A 19,706-nucleotide genomic window follows, 5' to 3' on the forward strand; every position below is an offset into this window, starting at 1 on the left:
AGAAAGCCCCTGAGAACTGATACGTGGTCAGGACTGAGCCTTCTCTGGAGCCTTGCTGTTTGAGGATTCGGCACCTTTTTACTTACCACCATTTGCTCTCCTGGAGCCGGAGAATGGCTCCCAAAATCTCAAAACTGTAGAATTTTCAGGTGAGCTTTAAATCTAGACTTTGCTTAGAGAACTTTGAGACCAGACAAGAGCTAAGATTCCAATTTGAACAGACATGAGATCCATTAGAAATTCCCTCTTTCCAGCCCTGGTGGCCTAACAGGGTTTATGATTTGTGGATGGACAGAAGGTATCTAACTTGTAGAAATTAGTTAAGATGCAACCCTTTCTGATCTCTCTAATAGGAACCATTTTTTCTGTGCCCATAGCAGTGTGTGTGTGTGGTGTAATATTGCCTTTTATCTCTGTGGAGCGTAGAGAGGATAGGAGGAACAATCACTCTCAGCGTAGTGCGAGGGAAGGAAATGGAGGGATCCATTCCTTCCTCCTTTAGCTGAAACCAAGGCAAGATAAGCTTTGCCAGCAAGCAGTGCATAAGAGCAAGCTAAAGTTCTTGCCGCTGGATAACCACTGGGGTTCCAGGAAGAGGAAACTAGATGGTGTTCCCTTAACTCAACTTCCTTGTTTTTAACCTCTCCAGTGAAGCCCTGCTTCATGGACCTCAGAGCATCCAGGTGAATGCTACCCTGTTGCTAATGTTCGTCCATCTTCCAAACTGTGGTCCTCCCTTTAAACTCCTGTCGATGGACAACTGTTACTTACTTTTATCTCCTCCTCTTTCTACACCTTTCCCCCAGTTTCCTGGAACTCCTGGAACTATCTCTGTAGTCTAGTTTTAGTCCACTTATTTGTTCTAGCAACTAAATACCACCACACTGGGTAATTTACAAAGAAGGGAGGTTTATTTAGCTCACAGTTTTGGAGGTCCAAGAGAGATCTTCTTGTGGGTGGGGATTCTGTGTAGCGGGCATCGCATGGGGAGTGCAAGAGTGCATCTGTGTCCTATCTCTGTCTCGTTCCCTCTCTTTATAAAGCCACCTGGATTCAAGCATGGGGGCCCCACCCTGATGACTTTAGCTAATCCTAATCATGCCTGAGAGGCCCCAATTTTCAACATAGTCAGATTAAGTACTCAACCTCTTATTTCCATCACAACCAAGTTTCAACATGTGCATTTGGATCGGGGTGGGGTGGAGGTTGTGCAAATTCACATCAGAACAAGTCACTTCTTAAGTCTCTCATGTTTATCATCTCAGCTATCTTCTTTTTTGTTACTGTTGTTTTGTTTTCTCAGCTGTCTTCTTAATGTCAGGGATTTCTCCTTATCCATCTTATTCTTTAGAAGAGGGAGAAGCAGCAGAAGAAACAGGTAGAAGGCTTCCATGTTAGACTGCTGCCAACCTTCCAAACATAAACACACATCCACTAGAATAAGTTCAATCTGAAAAACCCCATATGATATGTATGAGCAATGTAAAGCGTTTGTATCAATGTATCTTTGATCCTATTTCTTGGAAGCTAATAACCCTGGTTCTTGCATGCTGAGCGCCTTTAATTTACCCTCCTCATCTTTATTACAGAACCTCCTCATATGGACTAAAAACACATGATATGTTATAATATTCTACTTTATGATGTGATTAGGGAGAGATATTCATAAGTTTTTTTGAAAGCGAAAATATTATCTCATTCATTTTTATATCCTCTCAGTCACTAATACAGTACCTTATTTATGAATGATGAATCATATTTAAGGCCTCAAAATCTGGGTTGTTGATCAAAGAAATAAGAAATTTGAGTGTGTAACAGGAATTGCTATTTTTTTTTTTTTTTCTGACAGAGGTCTTTGCTATAGGGCACATGTGCTTGCTGGAGAGACAGAGACAGAAAGTGAGAAATCGCCTTCTTCCCACCCCCAGGGAGGATGACCATGCCATAGTCCCTTCTCTTCCATTCTTCTCTCAGGATTTTGGGCACAGACACACATGTGCCTGGCATGAGTTTTAAGCCACGGGTCTGGCACTCAAACCACACTTGGCCATATGGGAATCTAACACTTTAACTACTATACACACCTGCTGGCCCTGACAGGAATTATTTCATAATGCGTAGTAGCTGTCCATTTTGGCCTAGATGAAAGGCAAAGGAGGAAGTAGGGCAATTTAAGACTGGGATTATTGCCATCGTTCTTCAATCTAACATCACCTTGAGCACTTTTCTTGTTTAGCTGCAAGTACGTATACGGGTAGGCTTTTAAAAGTTAAGGCCATTGTGTATATTGGGGGAATGGTATGAAGACATTGAAAATCTGTTTTATGAAGACATTGAAAATTAATTTGAGTGTGATAGTCATTACACAATGTATGTGTGTGTGTGTTTATCCAATCATCACATTGTACACTTTGAATAAATATAATTTTTACTTGTCAAATATTTGAAAATTTAAAAATTGAGGTCCAAAAAATGTCTCTATATCATGTGTAGGAAAGAGGGACTTGAAGTGCTTACTGATCTTCTTCTCATGTCCTCTTACAACCTTTACCATGAGCATCATTCCTGTCACCACTAGGGTCTGTGAAAGGAAATGGCAGCAAGGGAGCCAGCTAAGGAGCATATGCTGGTAGTGCATACATCGCCTCTTTGAAGCCGTGGAGTTGAATGAAAGCCTTCCACAGCAGAACAGTCAAGTTGTCTTCTTACATCTTCCCCCCACTCCCATGTTTTCCCTTGAGGGATCTCTTCTTAAATGTATGGAGGTTTAATTAAAAGGAATTGCTCTGAGAGAGCCAAAGAGTGTTATCATAGAAAACGGAAAATGTTCTAAAATGAAGAAGGATCATAGCCAAGAGCAAAGCTTTGCAATTCAGCAAGAAACCTTCCTACTATCAGCATATGTGTTTTAAATGTCACTATTTGAAATGTATTACAACAATCAGCATCCTGGAGTGAAGCTTGAAGACTATACAGACATCTGTAATGCTGTGGAAATGTTTCAAAAAGAGTGAAAGAAAACATTTTAAGGAGAGATTCTCAAATATTCACTCTGTTTAGATTTTTAATGGAGCTATTGATAAAGCTTGTTATCTCAGGGAGTCCTGACTACAGAATGCATTAAACTTCTTGGTTATAGTCAAATGGATGTCAACCAGAGATGGCATACATGGAGTACTTGATAAAAAATGCTGTTTATTTAAAGTATTAGAGTGGCCATTACGTTCAAGTACAAAGTTTCAATCCTCTCAGTAAACTTAATCTAGAAGGAATAAGATGTTTTAGACTGTTTTATGTTTCACTAGGACACAAGGTACTCTTCAGAGTTTTTTAAAAATAATGTCAAATGGAAAAGCTGGTTTTGACACATTCATACATGAGCAGAAGTAAGTTTTTAGGTAGTTTCTGTGGTGCTTTTCCATTATGGCCCACTTTGGGCTAAGGATATGCAGTGTATGTGTTAATCCTATTCAGAGAACTAAAAATGAAAAAGAACTCAAGTCATTGTAGTATTGTTGTTTGTGTGACATCCAAGGTAAGATTTGTAGTTCCAGCTCAGTCTGTAGCTACGTGACCTTGTACATCTTCAACTTCTCCAAGACTGTGGAAGTGGGGGCAAGGGAGAAGTGGTGTATGATTTCCAACTTACAGAATGGTTGTGATGATTCAGTAAATTATGTACTAAAGTATTTAGAAAAAAATGCATTCCTCCTCTTTTTTTTTTTTAGAATTAAATTAGGGGCTGACAGGTAGCGTGGTGGTTAAGGTGCTGGACTCCCACATGATCAACCATGGTTCGAATTCCAGACCTGGCAGCTTTTTCTTTAATTTTCCTTCTTTATCTCTCTCTGATAAAGTTAAAATAATAATAATAAATAGATCATTCTAAAATAATAATAATAGATCATTCTATGTAAAAGGAATTAGATTAAATTTGTGCCTTTTTCTTTCCATGTTTGAAAAACATTTTATATATATAAATAAAGAACAGCCAAATATTATTCAATAGAAAAGAACCTGGCACTTGTAGGAAGCATAGATTCTCTTAGCTAGAAGGAATCTTAAAAATTAGCTGGATAGGAGCCAGCAGGTGGGGTGGTGGTTAAGGTGTTAGATTCTATAGGGCCTGCTGCAGTTGGAGTCCTGGACATGGCGACTTGAAAAATATTCCAGGCACGTGTGAGTGCATGCCCAAAATCCAGAGAGGAGAAGGGATTGCGACATGACCATCCCCACAGGGGGATCATTTTTACTTCCCCTCACTCTGTCTCCCTCTGCCTCTCTCTGGTGAATGAACATGCCTTGTGGCAAGAAAAAAAGTCTGGATCAGGCATCTGTTTAGTTTATGAACAACTTTGAGAATCTGTTGAAAGTTATCCTCCTTCCCCCCAACATGCCTCTCGACACATGGAAAAATAGCATGTACTTTTAAGGAGATTAAGGAACCCCAGAATCCTATATCTAACTCTGTGGGTCAAGAATCCCCAGGTTAATTCCATCCTTCAAATCATGACAAGTTATGCACGGTATGTGATATATTCTTGTGGATTAAAAATTACTTTGAAGACTGTTTTCTGAAGAAATCTTTCCTTTAGTAATTTAAGAACAAAGCATGCAACAGTTATTTGAGTAGTATCCTCAAACTACAGATGCAGCTCATCTGTAGACTTGTTCTCTTGTCCACCCTTGATGAATTAGTGACAGAAGAACTATTTACCATCCCATGCACAGTTAAATAAAATTATTCAGGCATTGATTGAATTTTATTCCTTTTTCCATTTTTTTTTAATTTGCCAGAGGGCATGTGCATTCACCAGAGAGTGAAAGTGAAAAAGCACTGTCCATGTGGGAGGGTCACACCGTAAGCCCTTCTCCCGTTCTCCCTCTGTTCAGGAGTTTGGACACACATACACACACACGCACACCAGCGTGTTTTTCTAAGCTGATGGGTCTGGTACTTGAACTGTCCAGTCAGCCATGTAGGATCCAGCCATCTTAACCACCACACCACTGGCTGACCTTTGAGCTTAAGAGCTATTTAACTTTATTTATTTTTATGTATCTATTTATTTTTAGCTTGACCAGAGAGGGACAGAGTGAGGGATGAGAAAGAAAGAGAGAGAGAGAAAGTGAGAAAGCAAGCCATGGGTTCGGGACTCAAGCTGCAGTGGCCATGTGGGAGTCAGGCTCCTTTAACCACCATGCCACCTGCCCGCCCCTGACTGAACTTTTAACATGCTTCTCCCTCCAACTTTGGCCCATAATTGTGTTGGTACATTCTCAGAAATCAATCATCGAATACCTGCCATAGTCCAAAACATGCACAATATAACTTCATGAATAAGACCCAGTTTCTGACTTCGATCCAGACAAAATCTAGTAATGAACCGAAGTAGGAAACTTAGAATGAGGAATGTCTCATTCAGCTCCAGAACTCTGAGAAGGTTCTCATTCAAGGTAGCAATTAAATTAGACCTTAAACATCGAGAAAGAGTTTGCCAGGCAGAGGGCATAGCCTATATTAATGTGTATGCAGATATTCTGCAATGAATGATTACCTTGTTAGTTTGGAATAGTTCATTTATTTTAAATTATGGTGATAATTGGTGCTAAAATATATAGGAAGCTTCATTGAAGGCCCATTTCCTAGTGTTGCTAACCATGCATCATCATTCTTTGAGCCATGTAATCTCCAAACCTCTGGTTTGCTCTCCTCTCTGGCCCATGATTTTTACTCACTCGAAACGGCTTGCAAATTCTTCCTGCAAAGTGTTGCATCTTTGCTTGCTTATTTATTGACTTACTTATTTGGTGCATGAGTTTGCTAGAGAGGTGAAGGGAAAAAGCACCCCTCATAGCCCACCACAGTTTAAGTCACAAGCCTGGCGGCTTGCTTTCTCACTTTCCCTCTTTCTCTCTCTCACTTGTCCTTCTCTGGTCAAATTTAAATCAAATAGGGGACCAGCAGGTGGCATGGTGGTTAAGGCGCTGGACACTCCCACATGGCTGACCAACCGCAGTTGGTGTCCCAGACCGGGTGGCTCTTTCTTGCTTTCCCTCTTTCTCTCTTTTCTCTGCGTCTCTCTCTGGTCAAATTAAAAAATAAGTGAATGGATAAATAAAATTAAATATGTATTTATATATTTATAAATAAAATAAATAAAGTTAAGTAACATTCTTTAAAAAAAAAAAAAAGAAAAGAAACAAATGACTTAAAGCTGTTAGGAAAATTAGTGTGATACCATATGGGAAGGGCTCTGTGCTCTTCCCGACACAGGGCTGTTTACCAAAACAGTAACATTTGTAACCATCGTCATCACTTCTCTCCAGGAAATGCACCACATCTTGTCATACAAGTCCTCTGCAAAAATAAATAAATAAAAACTTTTTATCAGGGTCATTCAGTATTTCTACAGGATCATGCATCATGCTTCAGGCTTACCCTCCCCCATGTCTTCCCTAACTCTACCTGCCCCTTGCAGTCTTGCCTCCCATCTCCTGCATCAGCCATGTGTTCGCTTCACATTGTCCCCAAGTTTGTCTCAAGGTCTTCGTGTCCTGACCAAACCATAACAACAAAAACAACCCCCAAATGAAATGCACTGCTGTAGTCACGAGTAAGAACAAGTTCCAATCATGAGCAGTGTTTCACTGCATCATTTATCCCTGAGCTAGAGTAAACGGGAGGATCTTCTCCAAATTGAAACATGAGGTTTTAGGAAGAAGTTAAGGTGGAAGAAAAAAAATCTGTTGTGGGGAACAAACAATGGCTCCTTAAGCTTTACAGAAGCAGCTCTTTCACTGAAAATTGTATTTACCTTCCTCACAACCTCCTTACTGAGGCAGAGAGCCCAGGGACCTAAGACCTAATGTCCCTATTGGAAACTGTTCTTCACATTGTTTAGAAACAGTTTCATTACACAGGGCTTTTCTAATTTCTGCCAGTTTATTGTATCTTAGAAATCAACTACTTCGCCTTCCCTATTGCTGAATTCCAGGTAGCTGCACTTAATCTTATTGTGGCCTGTCCTTTTCATACCAGTTTGGCTTAATGCTGAAAGAACCTTCAGCTTCAAAGAATACTTCCTGCCCTCCCTTCCCTTCTCCCTCCTTCCCCCTTGAGTTGAAAGGTGGTGTGGGATGGTGGCAGGGAAGTAGGAGAAGAAATCAGTTAATTGCAGCCTGTCAGAATTGTTTTAGGTGACTTTGTACTTCTTGAATTTGAGATCAACATGAACCATAGACATTTGAGGCTGGGAATTTAAATAGCAACAACAACAACAAAAAAGCATGGACTCTGTTAATGCCAGGAATGACTCATCTGGCGAGAAAGGTATTGTATGGATAATACAATACAGAGAGAGGGAAAAGACTGTGGTATCTGCTCTCTTTGTGTTTCTGACCTTGAGGAGAATTATAACTTGTTTGTTGCAGAAGTTGAGCATCTAATGTGCCGATGCACCTGTTCTTATGTATTAAATGGCAGTGCACTCGCAGTTCTCTGTGACTGCTTTGTGGGTGAAATATTTTCTGCAATCTGGTGAACCTTTTTTTTTTCCAAATGATGTATTCATTTGTATTTCTTACATCTCTTATTTCAAAAAAAAAAAATCCTTTCTCATTCTGTTTCAATACCTTGGTCTCATCATTACATCTTAGGATATGTTTGCCTTTGTACTTTCAAGGTAACATTATTATGACTTTTTTTTATATATAGAGACCATGAACCAGGCAACTCCTGCTAGAAAGCTGGAAGAGGTTCTTCATCTGGCAGAGCTCTGCATAGAAGTCTTGCAGCAGAATGAAGAGCATCACGCAGAGGTGATGACTTGTTTTAACTGGAGTAGAAGGTTTTACGTGATGCTTTCCCATGGTGGGAGCAACACTTCAGAAGTGGCCTGACCATAATCTTGATACACATTTGGCCATTTTCCCGTAGAAAACTGAGAACATGTGTGAATTTCCTGAAAGTCTAACTCCTATGCGTTACAAAGCAACTATCTAGGTACATAATTTCGTGTTTATTGTTGAAAAGAATCATGTCATAAGAAACATAGGCGAGCTCGTGAGCTCTGTCCAAGGACACACAGCTTGTAAGAAATAAAGCTGGAACACAAGCCCAGTTCGTGATACCAAAGTTTTGCTTTTCTCCCTATACCACGATTGCCTTAATTTAAAAATCTAAATTGATCAACATGGGAAGGAAAATTTGTGATACACCTCATAAGGTAAAACTGGACAGAAGGCATTCATAATTGTATGATTGACAACTCTAGTCTTTCATTCTTGCCACTGAACTGCTCTTTAAATTTTTACTAAGTGTGTTTTGCTTATCTTTTTTTTGGAAGGATTTTTGCTATAGGGTATATGCACTCCTCGTCAGAGAGACAGTGAGAAATCCCTGGGGGGAGGGAGGATGGCTATGCTGCAGTCCCTCTCTCTCACGCACTCATTGTGGGTTTAGGCTGCTGGGTTCAGGACTCAAACTGCGGTTGACCACATAGGAGTCCAGCAATTTAACTATTTAACTATGCCACCTGCTGGCCCCTGCTTATCTTTTATAAAGTTCTAATTACAGAGTAACATTCATTAAAGATCCAGGATGACTTTTCACAGTCAAACTGCTTATCTTAAGACTTAAACCCTTACTTTATAGTCATGAGTTTATTTACAAATCAAAAGAGTATCTGACTTTGAGTTGAGTAGGGAAAATGTGTAAAATTAAATAAATATAATAAATTTCAATACCTTCACAGTGAAATTTTTTCTTGAGGGAGCACATGGAATGAGCAAGAATAACAAAGGCCAGATACATATGAATACATAGGATATTTATATAAGATGAAATTTAGTTCTCAAATTCCAAAAACTACAGGAACTAAATTTGAAGAGAATTCTTGGAAAAGAGTATTATGAAACTGTATTATAGGTAACTCAGATTTATTGTATATGATGATAAATATGATCATTCAAAACATCTGCTTTTAGCTCACACTGTAGAATCTAGATTTTAGCTTACATCTGTCATGTGTGAACTTGTTATGGATATTTTATTTTAAACTGAAGAAACAGCTGCTTCAATAATTTGAAATGAACTCCCAAGAGGTTCTTTTCTAGGCTAGTACCTCTGCTGTGTTACAACGAAAATGATTATATGATAAAATATATGTTTGTGTTGTCTTTGTCTTTTGTTAAAAGTCATTATCATCAGTCTATTAGGCCTTTTTAAATGAAAGAAAGTTTAATTGGATATCCAATTGCAGTTTATATTGCATCTAAACAGGTACCTCTAATATTCCCATGCAGTTTAAAAAATTAAAAATCGATGTTATTTAACATATTCCTTATAATCACTACAATGCTTGTTAAAGTATAGTATGTCCAAACACAATTAAAATGTAAAAACTATTTATGTTCCGATCCACTAAAAGATATTTGACTAATGACTAGAGATAAGCATAACCCATAAATCTATCAGTCTACTCTATTCTGAAATACAGAACTATTGTGATGACCTCTTTTTAAAATGCTTTGTAACACTATGGCATTTTTCTATTCCACAATGCTTCCAAATACTTGGAATCCCTCAGGGAAGAGAGGTGAGTAAAATTGTTTCCACTGTTTTCCTAGCATGGGGTAACGCTTTTATGCGAATTTTAGATAGAACCCATTGGGGGTCAGCAGGTGGTATGGTGGTTGGGGTGCTAGACTCCCACATGACTGACCATGGTTCGAGTCCCAGACCTGGGGCTCACAGAGCACACCAGGCACGTCTGTGTGTGTGTGTGTGTGTGTGTGTGTGTGTGTGTGTGACTGAAGTCCCAGGAGGAGGATTGCAACTGGCCAACCCCCTGGGGGGTGATTTCTCACTTTCCCTCTTACTGTCTCTGTCTCTGGCAAATATGCACCCTGTGGTAAAGCCCAAAAAAATAAAAAGATAGAACCCATTGTGATTGTAGTTCATTTTAAAGCCAATTTAGTTCTCTCCATGGAACTAAGATTCTTTTTCTTGGAGCAGGACAGTCTTCTTTATATGTATGTATCTTATTTTTTTTTAAAGAATTATTCAGTTAATTAATTATTTATTTATTGTTATTTTTAAATTTACTGTAGGGCATGTGGGCTCACCAAAGAGAGAGGGAAAATGAGAACGCAAGCTGCCAGGCCCGGGGCTCAAACTGTAGTCAATCATGTGAGAGTCCAGTGCCTTAACCCCCTTGTCACCTGCAGGCCACGGCATGTCCTTCTTTAATACTTAGAAGCAAAATTGTTCTGGCTATCAGAGGAAAAGACAACCAAAGGGATTTTCATATTTTAGTTTTGGTTGTGTCCTTGATTGGTTTTGCTTTTTGTTTGTTTGTTTTAACCAGAAGATTTAACTTTTTCTCTGAACAATATTGGAAAGTGAATTGGTCCGATTCCAAAGTCATTTCCGGAGTGAATTGGTGGACTGCACTCTACACTGATATTTATTTTGCTGGATGTTCAAGCTAGAGTTTCTTTACTCCATGAAAGAGCACCTAGCTCAGCTCCCTTGGTGAAGGTTAATGGATCTGCCTCTAAAAGACCTTCAAGTGGCTCCTGTGTCAGCTCCTTTTATTTTCATTCTACTTCTCTCCACAGTGGCAGTTTACTTTACAGGGCTAAGAGGTTATTTCTATCTTTCAACAATTTCTCAGTTAAGCAGGTTTCATGTCCTTCAGATCTTTGACAGTAACTTACTTACAAGGCAGTCCTCCCTTTTCTCTGAAGGCCTCTCGACCTCTCCTCTCAGGCTTTTCTTCAGAATTCCCGTGTTTTCTCCTTAGATAGTTTAAGCTCCTTTCCAGAAAATCTTTTAAGACTATCTCCACATTTCAGTGACTAGACCATGTCTCACCAGAAATTTTAGACAAACTGATATGACAACTGTCTATCCAAAAGCCATACTTGTTTTGACAAAGCTGAGAAATCTCAAATGTCTGCAAGAACAACTTCAGGCTCTCACCAGCACATTCCCTTGATACGTACCTTTTTTAAGTTTGTAAATTTTATCATGATAGAAAGTGTGTGCATGCCTGTATGAGAAAGAGAGAATTACCCTTGACTGGGTCTCAACCTGAGGTGACCCATTCTCCCAGCTCTGTTGCTTGTTAAGATCTTGGGTACCCATGCACACCCGGCACACGGGAATCTGAGCCTACAAGTTGGCCTTGCAGCTTCTAGCACTGAAGTTCAGCACCCTACCCCCTGTCCAATTGAGGCTGGGCTGATACATATCATGTTAATGTTAAGAAAATATTCCCAGAGGCCAAAAGGTGGCATGGTGGTTGAAGCACTGGTCTTCCTCATGGCCAACCATGGTTCAAGTCCCAGACCTGGTGTCTTGCTTTCTCACTTTTCTTCTTTATCTCTCTCTCTGTCTCTCTCTCTCTGGTCAGATTAAAAAATAATAAGTAAAACTTAATTTTTTTTAAAAAAAAAAAGGAAAAAAAGAAAGAAAATAGACCCAGAAAGAATGAGTAATTTGCCACAGGCTCGTAGCTAGTTAGTGACTGGTCGTAGGCTAGACTTCAAATTTGGATATTTTCTCATAAGCCACATTCCTATTTTCTTATTTTAAGTAGTATGACCAGAGTGGTCATCCTGCCCTGGCTCTGCTAACAGAATTGGCATTCAAACATTGTGGCAAGGATGTAAACATGTGGGAGACATTTACAACGCACTCCTGGAGATGGCCCTTTCTTTTGTGTCATTTTCTTCTTTCCTTAGACGGTGCTGTGTCCCAGGACTCTGCCCAAGGGGATGGTGTGCTGAGCTTTTCAGTAAAGGGGCTGAGAGAGAGAGTATAATAGCGTGCACACAACTCGAGGCGTTGCTCTGTAGCTCACTATTACAGCAAAATATTTTTTTAAAAAAAAGAATTGTTTTATTTAACTTTTAATTTATTATTATTTTTATTTTCCAGTTTGATCAGAGAGAGACAGAGAAAGAGAGAAAATGAAAGTGAGAAACCACACCACCTGGTCCGGAACTTGAACTGTGGTTGGCCATGTGGGTGTCCAGTGCCCTTAACCACCATGCCACCTGCTGGTCCCTACAGCAAAAATCTTGATTTAATGTCCTTAGATGCTTTTCTTTTCTTTTTTAAGAGAGATTTTTGCTATAGGGCTCATATGCTTGCTGGAGAGACAGAGAGAAACAGAAAGCAAGAAATCACCCTCCATGGGGGATGACCATGACACAATCCCTTCTCCTCTATTCTCTTCTTGGGATCTTGGACATGCACACACATGCATCCAACATGAGTTTTTGCTTTTGTTACCTTCTAAAATAATTGTTTTATTTAACTTCATTTATTTTTAATTTGACCAGAAAGGGAAAGAGCAGGGGGTGTGGGGGGGGGAGGGGGAAGGAGTGTGAAAGCAAGCCACCAGGTTTGTGTCTTGAACCGTAGTCGGCCATGTGGGAGTCCAGCATCCTTAACCACCATGCCACCTGCCAGCCTTCTATGCCCAGCATGAGTTTTAAGCCACCAGGTATGGGAATCAAACCTCCATTGACTATGTGGGAGTCCAGGGATACAACCATTATGACATCTGCTGGTCCCTTTACCCTCAGATGCTTTAAACATAATGTAGTCTGCCTTCTTGGAGACACTGGAGGTAAGAGGATGTATGCCAGCAATTTGACTTGTGATGTAAATAGCTCACAACTCTCTGCCAATGGTTGATTCATCCCCCATGTCAGCTGGCTCTGTCCCAGGCTATTCCAGCAACAGAACCAGCACAAAGGGAGGGTTCAGTGCATCCACGCTTATTTATGCAAGTGCTCGCTCCCCAAACTGAGTATTTGAATTAGATTTTGCTTCAGAATGGATTGTAACCTACAGAAAAAGCATGTTTGGGTTTTTTTGTTTTCCTTTTTTTTTTTTATGTATGTGTCCTTATTCCTCTCCACAGGCATGCGTAGCTAAGGAATATGATTATGAGTCCTTATACAAAAGACCTGATGATGAATAAGATCTTTTTGCAATTAATACTAACTACATTACAGTAATCTCAACAGTTGAACTGATATTAATTATCTATTATTCATATTTAGATAGACAGTGAGAGAAACCAACCTTTTATTTATTTCCTTTTATTTATTTTTGTTTTTTAATTTTTTCTTGGTTTTTGCTATAGCGTGCATACACTCATGAGAGACACAGAGTGGGGAGGAATGAGAAATTAGTCCTTGTGGGGATGGCCATGCTGCAGTTCCTTCTCCAGTCTCCTCTCGATATTTTGAACACACACACACGCACACACACACACACACACACACACACACAATCAGCATACTTCACAAGCTGCAAAGTCTAGAACTTGAACCACGCAGTCAGCCATGTGGGGTATCCCAGCACCTTAACCACCACACCACCTGCTGGCCCACAAACCAGCTTTTCTTCAGGGTGCTTTAGATTTAAAATTGAATTAGCCTGTAAAGTACAAATGAGCCCCATTTTGGAAGAGAATGACCACCAGGTGGTTTTCATATGGACAAGGCATAGAGGTGGCTTTCCATTTGCAGCAGTGCCTCTCAAATGGCATGGACATAAATGCCCTACAAAAAATGTTTCTAAATAATTTACTAATTTTTAAAAGAATTATTTAATATTATTATTATTATTTTAATATGCTATAAGGAACATCCATTCCAGAGAGAGAGGAGGGGGAAAGAGAGAAAGCAAGCCGCCATGTCTGGTACTCAAATTATGGACTCAAACTATGGTCAACCATGTGGAAGTCCAGCAACTTAACTACTATGCCACCTGCCGGCTACTTACTAGTATTTTTTAGTATGTATGAATGAGGGTAACACTTTACACTAATATATGTTTTGAAGCATATTTAACTAATCCCATGGTTATTTTATTATTTATGCTTATGTATAAACCTGCTGATCAGAAGAATAATCAGAAGATGGGCTAGCAGGTGACGTGGTGGTCAGGAGTGCTGGACCTCCCACATGGCCGACCATGGTTTGAGTCCCAGACCTGGTGGCCTTATTTCTCACTTTCTCTCTCTCTGTCTCCCTCTTCCTCTCTGGTCAAATTAAAATAAATGAATGGATTAAAAAATAAAGTTCAATGAAATTGCTCTTTAAAAAAAAAAAGGATAATCAAAGAGTCAATGAGTTTGATAGTAAGTTAACGGTCACCCTAAAGTTCTAGTCTATTCTTCTGGCCCCTCAAGAGATTGGAAATATTCCTGGAATATGGCTCCTCACCCTCACTTTGCTGTTTGTGTGAGCATCCATATGCGTAGGGGCAAGGGAAACCCTGGGCACTGCATTAGCTGCAGAGATTTCAGGATCCCTACGAATTACAAGATCGCATACTGATCTCATCTTGAGGAAACAATAAGCACATAATTCATTCCAAAGTCAGGGACACTATTCTTGCTCACTTACTGAACCATCCTTCCTTCTTCTTCTTTTTTTTTTTCTTTTGGAACATACAATGTTTTTATTATATTTTCAGTGTCAAAGCAATCAAAAGTTTCATACTTCAAAGAAGTTAGAAAAAAATATGGGAATCAGACCAAAATGGTTGTTTCTGGCAAAAAGAAATGATTCTGGGAAAAAAAAAAACATTTTGTACACTGTAAAGATGTAGTGATTAAATGTAAATTTTAAAAGTGTAAAAAAATAAAGTTAATACTAAAACAAAGAAGAAATCAGAAGCATTAATAGTTGTCTGATCTACAAAATGTAGATAGGTAGACAGACAGAAAATTGTGCCATAAATAGTTCTTTAAGAAGAGGTCATGTGGGGGGACCAGCAGGTGGCTTGGTGGCTAAGGTGCTGGACACTCCCACATGGCCAACCATGGTTTGGGTCCCGGACCTGGTGGCTTCATTTCTCACTTTCCCTCTCTCTCCCTCTCTCTCTCTGTCTCTCTGTGTCTATCTCTGGTCAATTCAAAAACAAATGCATGAATAAATAAAATTAAATAAAAGTAATTAAAAAAAAAGAAGAGGTCAGTGGCATGGTGGTTGGGTGCTAGACTCCCACATGACTGACTGCAGTTTAAGTCCTGGATCTGAAAGCCTCCTCTCTCTCTCGCTCTCTCTCTCTCTCTCTCTCTCCACTCCCCCCCTCTCTCATCCCGGACCTGGTGGCTTAAACTCATGTCGGGCGCGTGTGCATGCGTGCCCAGGATCCCAAGAGGAGAATGGAGGAGAAGGGATTGCGGCCATATCCCCTGGGGGTGTGTGTGTGTGACTTCTCGCTTTCTGTCTCTCTGCCTCTGTCTGTCTGGCGAACGCATGCACCCTATAGCAAAAACCTCTCAGAAAAAAAAAAAAAAAAAAAAAAGAGAGAGTGAGAGAGAGAGGCCATATGTGTAGGAACTTGATTTTCAGACTTCCTCTGACCGGGATTCAAATCATTGCTGTCACCTACTAACCTTTTTTGTTCCCTTCTAAAAGTTTTTGTTTTTTTTTTTTTTTTTTTTTTTTTTTTTGGAGAGGTTTTTGCTATAGGGCGCCTGTGCTTGCCAGACAGAGACAGAGAGACAGAAAGTGAGAAATCACCCCCCAGGGGGGATGGCCATGCCACAATCCCTTCTCCTCCATTCTCCTCTAGGGATCTTGGGCACGCACGCACACGAGCCCAGTGTGAGTTTTAAGCCACCAGGTATGGGACCTGAACTGCGGTCAACTACGTGGGAGTCCAGTGACATAGCCATTACGCTAACTGCTGGTCCCACTAACAGTATGACTTTTCACAAGTTATTTGCTCTTTTTTAGATTTTTGCCATAGGGTGCATGCACTTGCCAGAGAAAGATTGAGAGAAACAGAGAGAGAGAAAGTGAGAAATCACCTGCCAGAGGGAACCGCCACTCCACAGTCCTTCTCAGTTCTCTGGGATTTTGGATATGCATGCATATGCACCTAGCTTGTCTTTCAAGCCACAGGGTCTAGAATTTGAACCACAGAGTCCATCATGTGGGATCCAGTGCCTTAACAACAACGCCACCTGTTGTCCCCTATTTGCTTATTTTTGCTAACATATAAAATACAGATTTCATGTGCTTAGATAATTATCCCATATACCTGAAAGGGTTGTTTGTAGGTTTAAGTGAAAAAATGTTTATACAACCTTTAAAAGAGTTCTTGGCACATAGAAACTAGTTAATATTGGGCATTACAATTCTTTAAACATGTAAAAACCACATTACAAGATTTGTCTAAATTTCAACACATTTTTGTAATTACTACAATTCATAATATTAATTTATTACATTTGTATAGCAAGATGTTTTCATATTCATTTGATTTTCACAACAGCCCTGGGGAGTTGAGGGCAAGTAATGTCCTTGCCAATTTGCAGATGGCTACTGAGTTCAAAAGTTGAGTGCCTGCTGGTTGCACAGCGGGGAAAATATGAAGCTCTGCAAGGCAAACCCACATGAGAAGGTTGCTGGTTCAGGTGCAGAGACCACCCTGAGTCTACCAGGCACATATGTGTCCTTGATCCATGGCTGGCTGAAGCTGGGTGGTTCTCAGTGTCGAGACTCTGTCAGGATGCAGTCTCTCTATCTCTCTGTCTCTATCTCTGTCTGTTCATGGAATAAGTAAATAAGCTTAAAAAAATTAAAAGCTCAATACTCTGCTTCCAAGTTCAGGGTTCATTCTTACTTGCCACCATTTTCAAGTACATTGAGTAAACAAACTAGACTTTCAAAGTATTGGGTGTCACATACAGTATTTTCACTGTGCAAGATTTATTTGTTAGAAATGATATGGCTGAAAGACTTATAATCAAGTTTTGTTTTGTATTTCCCTTTTAGGCAAATTAAACATTGCCTTCTGCCTCTGCCATCTCATTTACACTAATTAGTGGGTTAGCATTAGAGCCAAGATAACTTTAACCCAGATAATCATGACTTTTGATTGCTGCCCTAAGACATGCATTTCTGAGAGGGGTTTTCTGCTCCCTGGCAGAGGCCCTGATGCTGTTGAACCTCAGCCACCTTCTCCCGTCAAGTGGTACCCTAGGGAGGAAATTATAAAGCACCTCTTTTTACTACCAACCCAAGTTGGGTCGACTGCTACCCAGTGGGATGACAAGTAAGAGAAGGGGACAGGTGGTAGAATTGACCCTGTATTCTCAAGGTAACGGCCTGCAACTTACTTTCATTTGCAAAGACAGTGACTACTTAAAGCTTTCTCTAGTCATTATTAGGAGAACATTCCTCACAGTTGGCTTACATTCACAAGGAATACTATCGGGGTGCAGCCTGAGACATAAATATAGGCCTCTGCCAAACATAAAGAAAATAAATGTTCAGATGATGATAAAAACCTTGTCAATGTGAAGTGGTTTTTTATTCTTTGCTTTTTAATTATTCTTGTATTTCATTCTTCACCCTGACTCTATCTTCCAAGTCAACTTTAGAAAGAACTTTGGGAACTTTTCTCAAAGTCTTGAAATAATCCTGAGCTCTCAGGACTGTTGGTTTTCCTTGCACTAACCTTTTGCAAAGATATTGGCTATGAGCTGAGAGTCACATTGTGAAATGTCTCTATGGTACCGCATTATTATCGGCTTTCTTACTGCTCTGCTCAGAGTGAGGACTCTCAGGTTCTTTGTCACCATCACAGCTCCAAAAGACATTTGCAATATGTAATGAAATCACGTATACTATTTTATTTTAAATTTTATATTTTTTGTCACATACCAATTCTAGTAGATACTTAACCAAAAATAGGATTTTCTTTTCTTTCTTTCTTTTTTTTTTGGAGAAGGTTTTATTTTTTTTGCTACAGGGCACATGCGCTTGCATGAAAGACCGAGAGAGATAGACAGAAAGCGAGAAATCACCCCCCAGAGGGGATGGCCATGCCTCAATCCCTTCTCCTACATTCTCCTCTTGGGATCTTGGGCACGCATGCACACGCGCCCGGCGTGAGTTTAAGCCACCAGGTCTGGGACTCGAACCATGGTCGACTACATGGGAGTCCAGCAGCATAGCCATTACACCAACTGCTGGTCCCAAAGATAGGATTTTCAAAGCCCCAGCTCTCAATATACATAGAGCATACCATTTCCTATAGGTTTTCACATTCATATATTTGTCACAGCCTAGTTAAAGTTATAAGTAGGCACTAAAATGTCCCTAACTCTCAAGTCTGTTATTTATATTACACTATTATTTTTTCAATAGATTTTTTGCTATAGGGCACATGCGCTTGCCAGGGAGACAGAGACAGAGAGACAGAAAGCGAGAAATCACATCCCAAGGGGGATAGCTGCCCTACAATACCTTCTCCTCCATTCTCCTCTCCGGATTTCAGACACGCATACACATATACCTGGCATGAGTTTTCAGCTGCTGGGTTTGGGATATAAACCGTGGTTGACTACATGGGATTCCAGCAATGTGACCATTATCCCATACGCTGGTCCCTCCACTACTTTTCTTTAAGTCAACTTGTGCTTCCATTTACCATCTATGAGTTATGTGGCAATGTTTTTTTTTTTCCCTTTTTTTTTTTTAGAGGTTTTTGCTATAGGCCGCGTGCGCTCACCAGACAGACAGAGACATAGAGACAGAAAGTGAGAAATCACCCCCAAGGGGGGATGGTCACACCGCAATCCCTTCTCCTCTATTCTCCTCTCAGGATCTTGGGCATGCATGCACGCACACGTGCCTGGCGTGAGTTTTAAGCCACCGGGTCCGGGACGCGAACCACGGTCGACTACGTGGGAGTCCAGCGACATAGCCATTACGCTAACTGCTGGTTCCCGTGGCAATGTTTTTGATTAATATATTTTAGATTGTTTTGATCATTTTAAGACCATATTATGTAAGTTTTTAAAATAGTGTATCTAAATTTCATATTCAGCAGTTTAGTGGTTTACCTCTTCCTGCTGTAGTCTAATTTATTTTTAAAGAACTGAGAATATTTAGTAACATAAATGTTATATATTCTTAGAAAGTTTTTGAAAGTAAGTGCTGACTTCTTTGAAAACAAGGTGATGAATCTTTTTAAATGAATGATTATAATTGGGAAATAACAAAAATATCTGTAGCATAGAAATGTGGGGTGTTTTGTCATTATTTGGCTAAAAAAGTGTGACGCTACCAAAAGCTCAATAGAAAAAAAAAAAGTGAAAGATCTGAAAAACAATTTTCAAAAACGGTGCAAAAATGGCCCTTACATATATTTTTAAATGTTTCAACTCATTTATAATTATAGAAATTCAAAGTGAAACAAAACTGAGATACAGTAAGCAGGGAGGTCCACATTATTTTGAAGAACTCTCTGAAAACTATTATTTCTACCCATCAGAAGAGCAGACTTTTTAAAAGTTATTTTTAGTCCCTAAAAGGCATAGTAAAGCGCCTACCTGAGTATACAGTGATAAGTAGAACATACAGAGACTGTTCCTACACTCTAATTTAAGAGGGAGGCATTAAAATATTTATATATGGGGACCAGCAGGTGGGGTAATGGCTATATTGGGCGTAATGACTATGTTGCTGGATTCCCATGTAGTCGACTGCAGTTCAAGTCCCAGGCCTGGTGGCTTAAACTCAGGCCGGGCTTATGTGTGTGTGTTTGCCCAAGATCCTGAGAGGAGAATGGAGAAAAAGGGATTGTGGCATGGCCATCCCCCCTGGGGGGGTGATTTCTCGCTTTCTGTCTCTCTGTCTCTCTCTGTCTTTCT

General features: G+C 39.9%; 1 protein-coding gene across 19 annotated transcripts in view; it reads left to right on the plus strand.

Annotated features, from left to right (window-relative positions):
• CADPS2 (calcium dependent secretion activator 2) overlaps nucleotides 1-19,706 on the plus strand; it is a 450,101-nt gene that overhangs the window by 335,240 nt on the left and 95,155 nt on the right. For 12 of the 19 annotated variants that reach the window (XM_027772143.1, XM_027772145.1, XM_027772150.1 and 9 more), the window contains 2 exons: nucleotides 7,718-7,821; nucleotides 9,591-9,599. In XM_027772143.1, coding sequence (XP_027627944.1) covers nucleotides 7,718-7,821; nucleotides 9,591-9,599 — 113 coding nt within the window. The remainder of the gene's footprint in view (nucleotides 1-7,717; nucleotides 7,822-9,590; nucleotides 9,600-19,706) is intronic. The other 7 variants (XM_027772147.1, XM_027772153.1, XM_027772157.1 and 4 more) reach the window with 1 other exon arrangement.

The sequence above is a fragment of the Tupaia chinensis genome, unplaced genomic scaffold (assembly GCF_000334495.1).
Source record: "Tupaia chinensis unplaced genomic scaffold, TupChi_1.0 Scaffold000257_1, whole genome shotgun sequence".
NCBI lineage: Eukaryota > Metazoa > Chordata > Mammalia > Scandentia > Tupaiidae > Tupaia > Tupaia belangeri.